At 51.0% G+C, this 16,861-nt stretch overlaps 1 protein-coding gene across 2 annotated transcripts in view; it reads right to left on the bottom strand.

Annotated features, from left to right (window-relative positions):
* Window positions 1-3,179: 3,179 nt before the first annotated feature.
* Window positions 3,180-16,861, bottom strand: part of Rnf40 (ring finger protein 40) — a 15,506-nt gene continuing 1,824 nt past the window's right edge. Inside the window, exons 5-20 of one of the 2 annotated variants that reach the window (XM_021166323.1) lie at window positions 16,399-16,605; window positions 15,661-15,782; window positions 15,416-15,562; window positions 15,257-15,331; window positions 14,412-14,531; window positions 14,147-14,326; window positions 12,191-12,326; window positions 10,955-11,076; window positions 10,433-10,860; window positions 10,234-10,351; window positions 9,963-10,112; window positions 9,585-9,797; window positions 9,385-9,510; window positions 6,064-6,204; window positions 5,883-5,984; window positions 3,180-4,330 (exon numbers count right to left, since the gene is read on the bottom strand). In XM_021166323.1, coding sequence (XP_021021982.1) covers window positions 4,154-4,330; window positions 5,883-5,984; window positions 6,064-6,204; window positions 9,385-9,510; window positions 9,585-9,797; window positions 9,963-10,112; window positions 10,234-10,351; window positions 10,433-10,860; window positions 10,955-11,076; window positions 12,191-12,326; window positions 14,147-14,326; window positions 14,412-14,531; window positions 15,257-15,331; window positions 15,416-15,562; window positions 15,661-15,782; window positions 16,399-16,605 — 2,564 coding nt within the window. In that variant the 3' untranslated portion in view covers window positions 3,180-4,153. Of the gene's footprint in view, window positions 4,331-5,882; window positions 5,985-6,063; window positions 6,205-9,384; window positions 9,511-9,584; window positions 9,798-9,962; window positions 10,113-10,233; window positions 10,352-10,432; window positions 10,861-10,954; window positions 11,077-12,190; window positions 12,327-14,146; window positions 14,327-14,411; window positions 14,532-15,256; window positions 15,332-15,415; window positions 15,563-15,660; window positions 15,816-16,398; window positions 16,606-16,861 lie in introns of both variants that reach the window. The other variant, XM_021166322.2, reaches the window with a different exon arrangement.

The raw sequence follows: 16,861 nt of genomic DNA, 5'->3' as shown, positions 1-16,861 counted from the left end.
AGGATAGCCCAAAGGTTCTTACCATGGCACAGGCTGGGGGCTCTGGGAAGTACAGCCATTTATCCAAGACCCGCACGTAAGTCATGGTGGGAAGTTGGAATGACCTGGAGGCTTCAGGCCACCTCCACACACTTGCAGTGCCTTTTCTTCTTGTGGTTGGGACTACAGGGAGGTCCTCATGCCTGCCTGGCTTCAGCACTGTTTTCTGAGTCTGGTCATGACCATTGAGAGACTGCCCATGATCAGCAGTAGCCATAGCCTGTCTCTCTCTCTCTCTCTTTTTTTTTTTTAAGATTTATTTATTTATTATATGTAAGTACACTGCAGCTGTCTTCACTCACACCAGAAGAGGGCCTCAGATCTTACGGTTGGTTGTGCTGGGACTTGAACTCAGGACCTTCAGAAGAGCAGTCTGGTGCTCTTACCCGCTGAGCCATCTCACCACCCCCATAGCCTGTCTCTTAAGGACTCTCTGAAGGCAGAAGGTGTATCCCTGACCTTTTATTTTTATTAATGTAAAAATAATGTGCATGGGTGTTTTATTTTCATGTGCCTGGGCATCACGCACCTGCAGTGCCTGCAGAGGCCATAAAAGGGTCAGGTCTAGAACTGGAATTACAAATGGTTGTTGGCTGCTGGAAATTGAACCCAGGTCCTCTGGAAGAGGAGTCAAGGCCCTTAAGGCCCCCACCCCTGCCAAGCATTCCTTCTGCCCTTCCTTGATCTATTGTGCCTCTGCCCCAAATCCCAGAATAAGGTGTCATTCTTTCCCTTTCTGTTCCAGGAATATGGGTGGGTTGGTGGAGAGGGGGACTTGCCTTTTCATGTTCCTGGGTCCCCAGCCCTGGGAACACTAAGGACTCCAATAAGAGGAGGACCAGAGCAATACCTGATTTAAAGGCCAGAGGTCATGACTCCTATAGTAGGCTGGATGACACTTGGAAGTAACTACAGAGGATGGGGTCTCAAGAATAAGGGATCGGGGCTGTTGAGATGGCTCAGTGGGTAAGAGCACCTGACTGTTCTTCCGAAGGTCCAGAGTTCAAATCCCAGCAACCACATGGTGGCTCACAACCACCAGAAATGAGATCTGACGCCCTCTTCTGGTGTGTCTGAAGACAGCTACAGTGTACTTACATATAATAAATAAATAAATCTTAAAAAAAAAAAAAAAGAATAAGGGATCCCCGCCAGGCAGTGGCAGTGCACACCTTTAATCCCAGCACTTGGGAGGCAGAGGCAGGTGGATATCTGAGTTTGAGGGTAGCCTGGTCTACAGAGTGAGTTCCAGGGCTACACAGAGAAACCCTATCTCAAAAAAATAAAAAATAAGGGATCCTCTATATAGAAGTCAGGAGTGGGGTGGGGATAGAGTATCAACTAGTTGGGGTTGGCTTAGAGCAGGCCAGACAAACTTAATAGGGACTGCCTAAGATCCTAAGAAAACACATCACATTAACAAAATAAGTTCTGAAGTAACAACAAAATAATTTTATGGCTAGGGTCACCCTAGCACGAGGAACTGTATTAAAGGGTCATAACATTGGGAAGGCTGAGAACCACTTCCTTGTCGCATAAGGGACCAATGGAGGTGCAGTCACAGAACAGGTCAGAGTCTAAGGAGGGTTAGTGCTGAGAGAGAGGCACCATCTCTCGCCCTCCTTAAACAGTGGTTTTCAGGCCTGGAGCTTGGGGAAGTAGCTGTAGGTACAGCTTTCTTCCGTTGGCTCTGGATGGACCTCAGAGAAAGGCAAAGTGCAAAGGGGAGTGTGGTTACAGTTGAAGGAAGAGATCAGAAGACAGCATGATTCAAGCCAAGGAATGTAGCAGCAGCTAAGGCCTGGGGTAAGTTCTGAGAGAAGTCCCCATCAGCTGGAGGCAGTTGCCCTAGCTCCAGTTGAAACAGGAACATATCCAACACGTTGAAACCACCTGCTCGGTGGTGGCCAGGGGAGGGTTCTGACGATCGGTCGATCTCTGACTTGAGAGAAGAAAGCAGACAGATTTGCACCAGTGTGACAGGCCAATGGTTTGTTTTCATGGCTCTGCAAAGGCTGCACTACTCCAGGCACGAGGATCCTGGGACTTTTAGCCTATTCGACTTGAGCTTAACATGAGGGAGAGGGATGCTATATGTTACCCAGCCATCTGAGGACTCGCCTCTAAGGGAATGGGGTCCATTTCTTAGGAGGATCATGTTGGACAGAGAACTGACTGATGCCCCAGTGCACAGGCCTCCTAAGACTACTAGCTCAGTTCTAGCTCTGTCTAGTCTCTATGATGCAATATCCTGCTTTTCCCCACTCCCCCCATCCCCAGCATTCTAGCCGAGGTGGCTTTCATGGTGGCCCAATGTCATCTCCTGTGGCTACTCGTGCTTCCCCTGCAGCTACTCGTGCTTCCGCGAGTGTCCCCGTCACTGCCAGCTCCACACCGGAGGTCACCTTAGCTCGCATCTCCGTCTCCAGTCCAACTTGGTTCAGTCACTGCGACGCCCCAGAAACTATGCGCAGTCAGATAGCAGAAGGGGCCCGGAGTCCTCACGGAGGCAAGTCTGTGGAGAAGGCTGAAGAGCCTAGAGAAGGTACTGCTGTGGCTAAGCCTGAGGCCACAACCATGGCTATGACTGCTGTTCCCACGCCCACCTCGCCTTCTCTTAGCGCAGGCCACGTAACTAATCCATAAATCGCCACCGGAAGAGCCACCAACACCACTCTGAACCCAGAGACAGCCCTCCATGTTTGAGCAAACTGTTTCCAAGGGTCCAGCTAATGGCCCAAGCTACAATGAAAACCCACCCTGCTGAGTTGTTCATGGTCTGTGTGTTCACAGAGTACAGGTGGATAAAAAGCCTACAAGTAAGACTGAAATGTGGCCTTTGGTCACAACAGGTAAACTTGGCCCTTAGAGGTAAAGGACTACATATCCCAGGATGCAACCCACAAAGGCTGTTATTCATTCGGCCAATGCCCACCAAGGGCAAGGCCAACCCATAATCAACTTTTCCATTGTGGAGGAGGCGGGGTGGGGCTCTTTGTGAACATGTCTTTGTAGATATATTGCTGCTAACCCAAGTAGTTGTAGGGTGGGCTGGAAGGGTTTCTCAAATGTGTCCAGCTCTCAACCATGCCAGGGAAGTGCTTGTGAGGTGTAGCACAGAGACTTGGGTTTAGACCAAATGGACCGGCTTCTCTTGCAGCCTAGCGTTGGGTCTTTATTCATAACAATTAGCAGCCCACACACAACACCTCTAGAGCAGAGGCTGTGAGTCCAAAAGCTGTAGCCATCTATCTGCAGCGCCGTCTCCCAACTCCAGCAGACCCTGTCTCCGGCGTTCAGGACCCTGCCTAGGCAGGATCAGTGCAGGCTAGCTGGAGCACGGGCAAAGCTCTTCTACCTGGAATGCCTGCAAGTGCTACATTGTTTCTTCCCTCCTGGCAAGTTGCACCTCCACAATTAAGATCACCAGGATGAAAGAAAGCAGGGCTAGGGCCAGGTGGCCCAAGGGACCACCAGGATGTGTGAGGAAGGGTAAAGTGGACTTAGGAGGAGATTGTAAAGAGTCTGGCTTTAAAAAAAAAAAAAAAAAGGATGCCCCTGAATCAGACCATGAGGCGGCAGTGTCCCTGGAATAGGGCGCACACTCAAGAGTGCACCTTCAACACAAAAGCTACACCAGGGTACAGGAAACTCCACTGGAAGGCCAAATCCCTGCCCAGGCCTGGGGCTAAGTAGGTGAAACAAGGCTCCCTGGGCCAGGACCCAGTGTGAAGCCCAGGCCCCTGGTCAGCACTGAGCTTGTGCAGATGGGTGGTGAGCCCTTTCCTGGTGGAGGAATTCCCTGCTAGGGGTAAGGATGTATCTGTCTTCTCAGTAGAAACAGGTTTTGGTCAGCTTCCAAGGTTACAGTGGGATGCTGTGAACCCAGGAGTCCCCGAGGCTGCAGATCTGACATTCAGGAAAAGATGGCACTCAGCTTGGGTGACCCCACCTCTCCTGCACGCACCAGTAGCCCCAAACCATCTAGGCACATAGGGGCTGGGCTCATGGAGTCTGAAAGGGAGGTTGGGGCCATTGCCCCTGGGGGGAGTGGGGAGCTGGGGGCACAGCCCCTCGGGTGTATGGGTGTTTCAAAGTCCCCTGAGTTTCAGGTTCAGCTGATGTACACACGGTGGAAGTCGTGGGCACCAAAGGCTGCGTTGCACTTGGGACATTTCCTCTGGCGGGCTTCATAGCGGCCCCGCACACATTCAAAGCAGAAAACGTGGAAGCACTTGGTAAGCACAGCGTCCTTCTTGCGGGTGTTACAGCAGGGGCAGGTCAACCGGGCCTAGACCAAATGGACACAGTAAGGCTGGAGCATCTCTTGCCTTAATAGCTTTTTTGGGCAAAATCCCCAACTGGTCACTTGTCATTTCTCGCATACCTGCTCAGTGACTGCTCAATAGGGCAGAACTGTGAGAACCATGCTATCTGCACAGTCAGTCCGACCCACCTCTGGTGCCAAGGCCCTGCTGTGGACTGTCCCCAACTGCCACCAGGAGGCTCTCAGTGTCAGCTCCAGTCACCACCTTGGGTGAGCACTGCTTGGCCTATTTGGAGTCTCAGCCAGCCAGCTCAACTCCCCAAATTACTGTTTCTCCATCTCTCAGGACAGGGCCATCCACACTGGAAAGCCTTTCAAGGCTCTTGTCTTCCCCGAGAAGGCCAATGGGGGAATACCTCATCACTGACTCTGCCACCTTCACCACAGTGGCCCAGAGACTGGGAGCTCTGACCACCCTTGTTCCACCCAGGTTCCCCTGGCTTGGCTCCCTTCCTTCCTTCCCTACCCCTCCCATCAAAACTTTCCCCACTCCCCAGGCTTCAGTTATGCCTGTCACTTAAAGGTTGAGACTTCTAAGGGAAAAAGAATGTCCCCTGTCCCTTCTCATGGCAAGAGCCCTCAATGGGCAGCCAGAGTCCAGTGTGGCTTCTGGTTGTTGCAGTTGACCCTTGGCTTCAGTGCTTTCCCAGCTTCCCAAGAGGTCCCAGAGGCACCGAGTTCTCATCACCTTGAAACCATCCACTGCATGTTCCTAATCCACTGAAGAGTGTTTGTCTACCTAGTTCCTGTATCTCAACCCTGGACCTCCCCGGTGTCCTGCCTATTCTATCCTTCTGTGACCCATCCCTGAGCCCTGCAGCTCCACCTTAGTGTTGCCTGAGCTCATCTCGTCTCGGGTGTGTAGGGCTTAGCTATGTAGAGTTTCTGCCTCTGCGACTGCAATACTCTAACACCTCCCCTTCTGCAGCCGCTCTTGGCCCCACATCTGGCCACTCTCTTGAATAAAAACCCTTGATGGGGCTGAGGATGCAGCTTGGTGGTAAGGTGTGTGTGCAGCTCGTATAAAGTCCTACCCAGGTTTACTCCCAAGCATCGTATGCTCCTCCCCCTCCCAAATAAAATGGCTTCTCTACTCTGCTTGCCCACAGGCTCCCAAGCCTGCCTCCAGTCTCCAGGGTCTGCTGCTGTTCAGCCTTCACTCCCCACTTGCGGCTTTTCCCTTTACATAAAGCTCTCACCTCCATTCTTCGAGCTTTGGGTCTGCCTTTGGTGACAATTCCTTCCAGGAAGCCTGTTGCCACACAACCCTCTATCCCATCCCTAGGGCCACTCTGGAGACTCCACTGGGTTCTTACCATGGCCCTAACTCATCATTGAGATGGCAGAATTACTTTAAATTGACTGCCAGGGTCCAGATGTAATCTCTCCTCTGCCACGTGGCTTACATACAACGCACGCCTGGCAGTCGTCTGACTCCATAACTGGTGTTTTCTGCTGCTCTACTTTATTTTCGAGCTCCGGAGACTACACCCCACTGTCATCAGCCTCGTCCCACCTTGTACTCCTTGATCTCCTCCTGCAGGATCTCGTCAGCATCTGCATAAACCTCCACTTTCCGCTGCTTCTCTAGTTTTCGCCGAAGCCGGGAAATGTCCTCCTAGGACAGCAGAAGCCAGGCTAAGGACCTGCATGTCTCCCATCCCGGCCACCCAGCCCTCCCCACCCCGAGGACACACCTGAGCCCTCTTGAGGTTGAAGCTCTCCTTCTCGCGGGCAGCCCGGCTCTCTGCCAGGCAGGGCTGGATCTCTCGAAGCCGAGTCTGCACATGCTCCAACTGCACCTTCAGGTCCTCAGCCAACTGGGCTGCTTCTACAGCCTGAGGTGGGCGGGAACAGGAAGGAGAGGACCTTGGGCCCAAGCCTGGGAACCACAGTCCACTGATGCTTCTGTTGAACATCCTGACTGACTGACTGCACTGGAGCTGACCCTGCCTTGTGGCCCTTAACCTCATCCCTTCCTACACGTCCTCATTCCTGACACAGCTGCTTACTGCATGACGGTGCTCGCTCTGGTCTTTGAGCCTCCAGTAGACTAGTCTCTCTGTTGCCATCAACTCCTCTAACATGCATACTGTCCCGTGGACTCAGCTCTAAAAAGTCACATCCCTAAGGAGTGCCATTATGTTCTCAGACAGCCTTAGTTTCCTTCATCAAAGTGTTTGAAGCAGGTATAGTGGTGTGTATTTGATATTCTAGCAGTTGGGAGGCTGAGGCAGGAGGATTGTTGAGAGCTTGAGGTCAGCTTGGAATACAGTGAAAACTTGTCTACGCAGCGAACTCCGTAACAGCCAGGAGGATGACATAGAGAGACTATCTCAAAAAACAAACCAAAAGGGGGCGGGGGAGGCAGAAAAGAGACAAAGGATGGACAAGTGCATTCTTTTCTTTGTGGATTACTGGTGAGAAGGCAGGAGTCACCCAGTGTCGGTCAGCAGCATGTAATAGGACATAAAACAATGCTTCCATGAATAAACTCACCATAAGAGAATATTCCAATAGGTATAAGACCAATGTTAATCCTCCATGTCTTTTTTAAAATCATTTAATAACTTATTTTTTATTTTATTTTATTTTTTTTTATTTTATTATTTTTTTTTTTTTAGATTTATTTATTTATTATATGTAAGTACACTGTAGCTGTCTTCAGACACACCAGAAGAGGGAGTCAGATCTCATTACAGATGGTTGTGAGCCACCATGTGGTTGCTGGGATTTGAACTCTGGACCTTCGAAAGAGCAGTCGGGTGCTCTTACCCACTGAGCCATCTCACCAGCCCTTATTTTTTAATTTTATGTATAAAGGTGTTTTGTCTACATTCACGTTTATGTAAAGGTGTTGAGACCCCTGGAACTGGAGCAACAACAGTTGTGAGCTGCCATGCGGGTGTTGGGAATTGAACCCAGGTCCTCTGGAAGAGTAGCCAGTGCTCTCAGCCATTGAGCCATTTCTCCAGCCTGTCAATCCTCCATCTTAATCCTCTTTGTACCTCCCTTTAAGACAAGGTCTCTAAATATCCCAGCCCAGGCTGGCCTCAGACTTGCTATAGAGCTGAGGGTGACCTTGAACTTCCTGTTGACCTTTCAAGTACTAAGTTCCCAGGCCAGTTTACATACAGATCCGTGCCAGTTTATGCAGTGCTAGAGACTGACCCAGAGCTTGATGCAGGATTTGCAGGCAGCCTACTGGCTGAGCTACATCTCCAGTCCATTTTTGTTATGCTTGAATTAAATATCAGGGCGCTCAGCACCTGGGAGCCTGAGGCAAGAGGATCAGGAGCTCAAGTTGGGTAGAGAGATCATTCAGTGGGCAGTGGTTACGCACACTTGCAGGTCTGGCAGGACTTAGTTTCAGCTCCTAGCACCCATATGACAGCTCACAGCCATCATAACTGCAGTTTGAGCGTATCTGATACCCTCTTCTGGTTTCTGAGTGCATCAGGAAAGCTTGAAGCTTGTGGTACAAAGACAGAAGCCAGCTTGGTCTACACCCAGTGAGTTCCAGGATGGCCAGAGTGAAACAGAGAGACCTTGTTTATACACACACACAGACACAGACACACACAAGTTCAAATCTATCGTGATACACTCACTGAGAAAAAAAGGGGGAGGGGGGCAAGAAAACAATTACGGGCTGAAAAGATTAGCTTAGCTGATGGAGTGCTTACCTTATAAGCCTGTGGACCTGAATCACAGAACCCACAGTAAAAAAAAAAAAATCCAAAAAAACTACCCAATGATTTTTAAGTTCTTTTTTTATTTCTAAAATGACTTCATTCAGTGTGTGTTTTGGTGGGTGGGTGGAGGGCGGGGGGGGTATACAAAGCATGTGGAAGTCAGAGGGCAACTTGTGAGAGCTTTCTCTTTCTGCCAAGTAGATCCCAGGGACAGAACTTGGGTCATCAGGTTTAGAGGCAATTGTCTTTACCCAGCTGGGCCACTGTGCAAGCCTAGGTGAATGGCTCCAGCAGAGGACTTGGGAACAAGGCATGGATTCAAAGCCCAGCTTTACTCTTTCTGGGACAAATCAGCTGACCTTTCCCGAGTCTGAGCTTCCTCAATGGTGGGACAGTTAACAAATCCTTCTGGCCGGAAGGTGGTGGCGCATACCTTTAATCCCAGCACTTGGGAGGCAGAGGCAGGCGAATTTCTGAGTTTGAGGCCAGCCTGGTCTACAGAGTGAGTTCCAGGGCAGCCATGGCTATACAGAACCAACCAAACAAAAAAACCCAAGTCCTTCTGGCTGGGCTGGAGAGACACTCACTGATTAAGAGTGCTTGGTGCTCTTGCAGAGGACCCAAGTTTGGTTCCCAGCACTGACACAGCAGCTTAACCTCTCTACAACTCCAGCTTTAGCAGATCCAACACTATTTTCTGGCCTCTGCGGGCACCTGACATACGCAGAAGAACAAAACCAATACTTAGAAAAAACCTTGGTAGGATTATTGCTGAGTTTAGCACAGGGCCAAAACAGGCTGGGGAACTGACTCAGTGGGTAAAGCGCAGGCGATGTGGGCGTGAGGACCTGAGCCTGAGTCCTAACCCTGTCACCCTTGAAAATACCGAGGCACGGCAGCGCACACCTGCAGTCCAGTGGAGACGGGCAGAGCCCAGGGATTCACTCACTAGCTAGCCTGCCTACCTAAAATGGAAAGCGCCAAGTTCAACGACAGACCTTATTTCAAAGCTAAGGCACAGAAGCAATGGAAAAGGGGGACATCCTGATGGCAACCCAGCGTCCTTCATCCCCACCCTCGTGGGAAAGCACACTCACACGTATACATAAACGTATGCACACAGCAATAAAAGGAAATGGAATCAATCATGCTAGGTATTGAGTGCAAGGCTTGACACACAGTACATACGGTAACAGTCCTGTGGAGCTTGCCAGGAGCAGAGCCGAGCTTCACTCTGGGCTATCTGTGGTAGCACTGCCAAGCAGAGCCGGAGGGAACACATGAGCCAATCACAAGTTACCATGTCCAAAAGCCCAGCCTTACCTTTCTCTTATTAAGCTCCAGGGCCTGGCTGCGCAGAGTCAACTCCTTCTCCACACCCCCGAGGCTGCCCTGCAGAGCCCGCTCCTTTTCCTCCAGCTTCTGTACGGTCAGCAGCTGGGCGTCCACCTGAGGAGGGAAGCCTCAGTACCCGGGGCAGCCTCTTCAGCCTCATCCCCAAGCACCACACTGCGCTGCCGTACCTGGGACTTAAGGCCAAGAACCTGCTCGCCCAACTCATCCTTCTCCTCTCGGAGCAGCTTGTGAATCTGGTTGGCCTTGATCCGCTCTGACATGAGCTTAAAGTTGGCGTCATCCTTTTCCCGTAACTGCTGGAGCAGCCGCCCGTTTTGCTCCTGCATGTCTTCAAAAGCCTGACCTGTTACATCCATCTCTGACAGCAACGCCTCCTCCTCCTGCAAGTGGGGAGGATGGAAAGGGAAAACACAGCTCAACAAGATGGGGGAACTCCAAGGAAACAGTGCACACTCAGACCAAAATGTCACATGCTGACGGCACTTAACAGGGAGGGCTAAGGGAATCCCCGCATTCAGAAGCAAGGAGACCACAGGGCTTTTCACCTGCTTGGTGGCACCCAATTTGCGTTGCAAGTGTTCAATTTGCTCTTCTGCCTGCCGGATCCGCCGCAGGGCATCCTCATCCGCAATCTTCTTGCTTTCTCTTCGGTCTCGTTCTTCCAGCTCTCGGATGCGGCTCCGAAGCTCATCCACCTGCATCCACGGGAAGGAAGCCCTCAACATTGGTCCATACAGTGAGAATAAAAACAAGTGACCTTGCTGGCTCAAGGCTCTGAAGTGCCTGGGCAAGACTCTCTGCTCTAGTCGCCCCTACCTCGGCCTTGGCCTTGCGCTCAGCTGCCATGAGCTGCACCTTGTCCCGCTGCTCCTTGGGCGCTGACTTGTACATGTCCAGGAGCAGCTTCATCTCCTTCTGGCTTTCCTGAGCCTTCCTGGGGAAAGGTAAGGAGGGGTCTTAGCAGGAGGAGCCGGACACTACCTGACAGGGTTATGAGACAGCAGTAGGGCCTCACTTGAGCTCTGCTCGGAGACCTTTGAGCAGGTCCGACTCCTTCCTTTTGGCTTCTTCCACCTTGGCCTTTTCTCGATCAGCCCTTGACAGAGTTGAGGCTGCAGGTGGGGGTCCTAGGCTAGGCCCTTCCCGTTCCCGAAGTTCTCGCTTGGGTCTGGCCTCAGGTTCTCGACCCCTGGAGGGCAAGCCCTGGGTTACAGGGGTTAGGGCCTGGGCGTCATCTTCAGAGGAGACCAGCTCCTCTTTCTTTATGGAAGAAGTAGCAGAGGTGGCTCCAGCCACTAAAGCCATCTCCTTCTTGCTGTCAGGGGTACCTCCAGGGCCTGGCCCACTATCTTCCTTCCCTGGGGCAAGGGCACTGAGGCCAGGGTCATCTGGGTGGCTCAGGGTGGGAATGCAGTGGGAAGAGCCGCTGGCCTGTGCCCGGAGCTGTTAAAGACAGAGAAAAGCAGGAAGGAGATGAACTGCTCACTGCTCACTGCAGTCGAGCTAAGACTTCCCCCTGGAAACTCCCTCTACTCACTTTAGCAATCTCAGCCTGTACTTCTCGAAGTTTCCGCTTGTATCGCTGGGCATCTCCTTTTAGCTGGTGATTGTGGTTCTGGAGGCTGCTAATCAGGTGGCGCATTTCCCGGTTGATAGGCCCTGGGGAAAGGTCAGCAAGTGAGTGTGCTGAGCTGTCTCCTCCAGCTCACCAACTCCACAGGCGGAGCCAGTGCCCACAGAGAAGCAGACGAAGCCTCAGAGGCTGGAGAAACGGCTCAGCAGGTAAGAACACTGTCTGCTCGTGCAGAGCACTTGTGATCAATTTCCAGCACCTACACGGCAACTTCAACTGTCTCTAATTCCAGTTCCAGCTGATCTGGTCAGGATCTTCTGGCCTCTGAGCACCAGGCACACATGCATGAGGTGCACAGACATACATGCATGCAAGCAAAATGCTTACACACAGAAACATTAGTCTTTTTAGTTTCTAAATTTCACTTTGTTTGTACGGTGTTTTACTTACAGATTTCTATGCACCATGTGTTTGCAATGTAGTGTACTCAAAGGCCAGAAGAGGGTGCTGGATCCCTGGGAATTATGGGTACAGGCAGTCAAATCTGGATCCTCTAGGAGAGCCAGGCAGTCAGTGCTCTGAACCACTGAGCCACCGCTCTAGCCAGTGGGAGGTGGAGATGGAGGTGGATAGGGGACAAGAACACTTCCTTTTAAAAAGATTTATTCTTATTTTATGTGCTTTGCATATGAACCTTTGTTGACCTGGAATTCGCTCTGTAGTCCAGGCTGGCCTCGCACTCAGAGCTCTCCCTGCCTCTGCTTCCCACGTGCAGGGGTTATAGGTGTGCACCATCATGCTAGGTTTCCTGATGCATCTTTATGAAAATCGTTTTCACTCTCTCACGGTTTACCTTTTCCTTGACTGTACACTGCTCCTCCTCCACTAGAGCCCCTCAGGAACAGCAGCGATGCCTTACTCTGTTTATTGGCAAAACCCCAGAATGCAGAATGGAGTTTGGCTCACAGGATTACACGATAAATCTTTGTAAACAAATCTTCACACAGAGGCCAGAGTAGCTCAGTCTGGCGAAAAGCTTTTCATCTCTCAGGCTCTCTGTGAGACAGGTAATGTACCCGTCTCCTGTGGCGGCCTGAGGCTCTGAGAAAAGGAGCTCAACTTATTGTATCTAGCTAAGCGCCATGGGTGGGTTGGTACAGCACCCTCTGAGGCCCACGTCTATCCAACCCCACGACGTACCGGCCTGCTCGTTGGCCGCAAGGTTCTGTTCAAACTCGATGCGCAGCATCTCGTACTCCTTGCGCACTTGGGCCAGGGTGTCTTCCAGCTGGATAACTTCCGTGCGCAGCTTCTTCTGCAGCCCCAGCTCATCACTCTGCAGGGTTGGGTAGGAAAGACACACAAACCTATGAAGATGCAGCTACTCAGTACTAATCGGAAGACCTGATTTTTTGCTTATAAAAAAATAAAGCTGCCAGGAAGGGTGGTATAGGCCTCTGATCCTAGCAAATGGGAGGTAGAGGCAGGGAGATCTCTGAGTTCAAGGCCAGCCTGGTCTACAGAGTGAGTTCCAGGACTGCCAGGGCTGCACAGAGAAACCCTGGCTCAAAAAGAAAAAGAAATAAAGCCAGCACTGGTTATTTCATCTTCTCATGTTTCTCCAGAAAAAAAAAAAAAAAAAAGAATTTTGGTAAATGAACCTAAGACAGACAAATACACTAAGCATGGTCATGTATGCCTTCAATTCCAGCACTCAGGAAGCAATAGCTGTGGGTCTTGTGAATATCTTGCACTGAAGGCCAGCCTGGCGAGCACAGTGAGTCCCAGGCCACCCACACCTATGTACTGACACCCGATAAAGAGTGGTTGAGAGCACCGGATGCTCTTCCAAAGGACACGAGTTTGGTTTCCAACCATTGCTGGGAGGTTCATAATCATCTGCAACTCCACTTCACTGGATGCTGTTTTCCGGCCTCAGAGGGCACTGGGCATGTAAGTGCTGCACAGATGAACATGCCAGCCAACACTCATACACATAAAAGTGTTACGTCATACACACATATATAGCATGATTACACGTTATGCCATCCTTCCCAAGTCCTAAAATATTTGGCGATCCAGCTTAATCTCTTTAAATGCTGACCTGATTACAACCTAACAGGAATAACCTGGCACTCATTTCCATCACTGGGCAGAGCTGCGGTTGCACCTGCAGCAGACAACGAGCCCCGGGGGCTTCCCGTGCCCTCTCATTGCTTCTCTTAAGAGCAAATGTAGACTTTGACTGGAGACAGGTTAACTGTAAAATACCATCACCAGAAAGGGTTTGAATCATTACCACTGTGACCACTGGAAGGAGAGGGAGAGGTACTGAAGGTGTTTAAAGCAAGCTCTTTCTTTTTTTTTTGGTTTTTCGAGACAAGGTTTCTCTGTATAGCCCTGGCTGTCCTGGAACTCACTTTGTAGACCAGGCTGGCCTTGAACTCAGAAATCCGCCTGCCTCTGCCTCCCGAGTGCTGGGATTAAAGGCGTGCACCACCACGCTCGGCTAAGCAAGCTCTTTCTTGTGTGGTCCTGGACCCAGTTAGTCCCGTAAGCAGGAAATGAAGTTTCCAGAGCACACACTGCTCTAATGCACAGGACTTGCTACCAGAACCAGATGCATAGGAAAAAACCCCAACAAAGCCACCTCCTTTCTATACATCCTAGGCGGTCTGTGCTCCACTCAGTGGGCTTGCATGGCACGCTGTATTTGCATCGCAGTATTAAAGAAATAGTAACTCTTTTGTAGCAGTGGTTCAAATCTCACTTCAGCTCATTGTCCTCTTAGCCTAGGTCTTACAAAAACAGTGGAAGAAAAATAGAAAAGCCGGGTGTGGTGGCGCACGCCTTTAATCCCAGCACTCGGGAGGCAGAGGCAGGCAGATTTCTGAATTCAAGGCCAGCCTGGTCTACGAAGTGAGTTCCAGGACAGCCAGAGCTATACAGAGAAACCCTGTCTCGAAAAACCATAAAAATAAATAAATAAATAAATAAATAAATAAAATAAATAGATATATCCCCAGTCTCACCTCTGGCCAAGGAATAATCTATGCCCAAGGGACTCTCAGCAGGTCCCAAGATCCCTTGGAAGCTGAGGAATGTCTCAAGTCTAAAGGTCTAGTTCTCACTTCCAGCCCTCCTCCAAGACCATACCTCCATATGTTCAATGTGTCTCAAGTGGGAGTTCTTGGAGGCCAGCAGCAATCCCCGGGCCTCATCTAGCTGGGTCTTCACTTGCAAAGACTCATTGTAGAGCAGGGAGAACTGGGCCTGCAGCATGCGGTACTCCCCTGTCTCACGAACGACCTCCTCAGGAAGGCTACGCAGGGCCACCTGGGGGTGAAGATGTCCAGAAGGGTTGTGTTAGCAGCAGGATCTGAGGTTAGTTCAAGCCCTTCCAGTCCTAACCACAGCCGACCTTAAGACGCTCGTTGGTCCGAACGGCTCCCTGAAGCTCCACCTGCAGCTTCTCCAGCTCTGCCATTCGGCTATTGGCCAATTCCTGATTTTCTTCCAGCTCTGCATTCAACATCTCAAACTAGGAAGTGGAAGGGGCTGTGGTAGGCAAGACCAGGACGGGCAGTATTTTCCCCCAGTCGTCCAGCACGCACCCACCCAAGCTCCTATAAACTTCCAAAGCAATGCGTTTTCTAAGGGCTCTTGGGGAAATGGGAGGTCAGTCCTGCACAGGAATATCTACTAACAACCAATGTAAGTACTATCTACTACATAATTCGTTCGTTGCTCACATAGAACCTCATTCCCCCGGAATCTTTATTACTCCCTCATAAGAGAGAGAACTGAAGTTCAGTAACAAAATGTTTGATTTGAAGCTAGGTAAGGTGGTGCAAAGCCTAGAGTTTCACCACTTAGAAGGCAAGTATAGCAGGATCACTCTCAGCTACACAAGTCTGAGGCCAGCCTGACCACATCACAAGACCTAGCCTCCAATACAAAGAGGCAAAACACAAAGCGATTTCACACACATTGAAATACAGCATCAAGGCAGAAAGAGATGCTCAGGGAAGGGCAGTGCCCACGGGCGTGGGCTTCTCAAGACAACATAAGCTCCGGCTCCCATTTGTCCTCTTCAGCCCGCCTAGCTCCTAGCACTTAAATTCTGCAATTATTTAATTAACAAGTGTAGAAAGGAATTAAAAAAATGTGCAGCGATGCCAGGAAACGGACTCTGATGAAGATGCCTGCCCTTAGGAAAAGTCCGAGGCAGAACTGGAGGGGAAGGAGAAGAAGGCTGCTGCTCACCTTCTGCATGCTGAGTGTAATCTGGCCTCCCTGAAAGCCTGTGGAGCTCCCAGACACATAGTAGCCGGAGTTGAGCTGCAGAGAAAGAAGACACAGTGGATGCAAAGGGCAGAAACCGGGGGCCCCAAGTACTCAATTTGGTCCCATCCACTCTCTTACCTGCTCCAAGGCCTCTGCCAAGTGCTTATTGAGCTTCTGTTCTCGCTTGCGCAGCTTCTCAATGTCCCACTGCAGGTCCTCCACTGTGGTCTCCATTTCTAGGACCTTGGTCTCTGTCGATGTCACTTTATCTTGGAGCTCAGAGTACTAGGGGCAGTGGAAAGTGGCTTGTTTCCTGAGGCCCTCAGATGGCAAACCCAAACCCTGCCCGAGTTCTAACTGCACCCAAAGCCCCTGACTCCTACCTCCAATGAGATGCGGTGGTGTTTCTCTTGCAGCTGAGTGGCCAAGTCCTGTAGCCTACGGTTCTCTCTGCCTAGCTCCCGGGTGCGCACCCGTGCCACCTCCCCAGGGGCCTCACTGTCCCCTGGGAATGCAAAGCCTGGATGAGAGCCAAACCCTGGATAACCAAGGAAGAAACTAGCTGATCCTGGAGTCCCTGGATAACCAAGGAAGAAACTAGCTGATCCTGGAGTCCCTGGATAATCAAGGAAGAACTAGCTGATCCTGGAGTCCCTGGATAACCAAGGAAGAACTAGCTGATCCTGGAGTTTCTGTGCTCAGTGTTATGCACCAGCTGTCTCACTTTGTAGACCAGGCTGGCCTTATGACAAACTCAGACTAAGCTAGTTCACAGAGGGACCATTCAGCCAAGAAAGTGGACACTAGGGAGGAGAATTAAGGGCGGGAGGAAAAAACCCATTGCCTCAAAAAGCCTGGGCACTTGCCTCTCAGTGTAGTGGGACAATAGCTACCCCTGAGGTTGGTGCAAAGTTCCAGAAAGCCCTCCTGCTGAAGGGCTGTGACCTTGCCAGCATCAACAGCTCCTCCAGCCGTCTCTCTAGAGTCCCACTTCAGGAACTAAAGTTGAAATCCCCATCGGAACTAAGTTGTCCCAACAAGAACAAGGCTGACGTTTACTGGGGACTCTGAACAATGCAGGTCAGGGAGGATTTCTCTAGGGTATGGTCCAAAGAACTAACCCCGGCTGTATACTCGCTGACAGAGTTCTTCCACCTGCCGTTGAAGGCGGTCCGAGGCCTCGACCACCCGAGACACTGCAGCCTTGGAGAATTCCATCCGACCCTGCAGCTGCAGCTCCACTTCCTCACAGCTGCTGGCGCCCAGTGCCACCACAAAAGCCAAAGCCGGCTCACTGAGAGGGGCTCGAAACTGCACTGGCAGCGGTTCTAGAAGGGACAGAGAATCCTCATAGGAATGAAAGGCCACAGCAGGGACCATCAACCTGTACCAAGTCCCAGAATAAGCTCCTTGCTATTCCATGGCTGCCGGGTGGTGGTGGTGCATGCCTTTAATCCCAGCACACTCTGAGTTTGAAGCCAGCCTGGTCTACAGAGCGAGTTCCAAGTCAGCCAGGATTACACAGAGAAACCCTGTCTTGAAAAACCAAAATAGGGCTGGTGAGATGGCTCAGTGGGTAAGAGC

This window comes from Mus caroli, chromosome 7 (genome assembly GCF_900094665.2).
Source record: "Mus caroli chromosome 7, CAROLI_EIJ_v1.1, whole genome shotgun sequence".
Taxonomy (NCBI): domain Eukaryota; kingdom Metazoa; phylum Chordata; class Mammalia; order Rodentia; family Muridae; genus Mus; species Mus caroli.
Note: the sequence above shows the minus strand (reverse complement) of the source record. Positions and strands in the feature narration are given on the sequence as shown.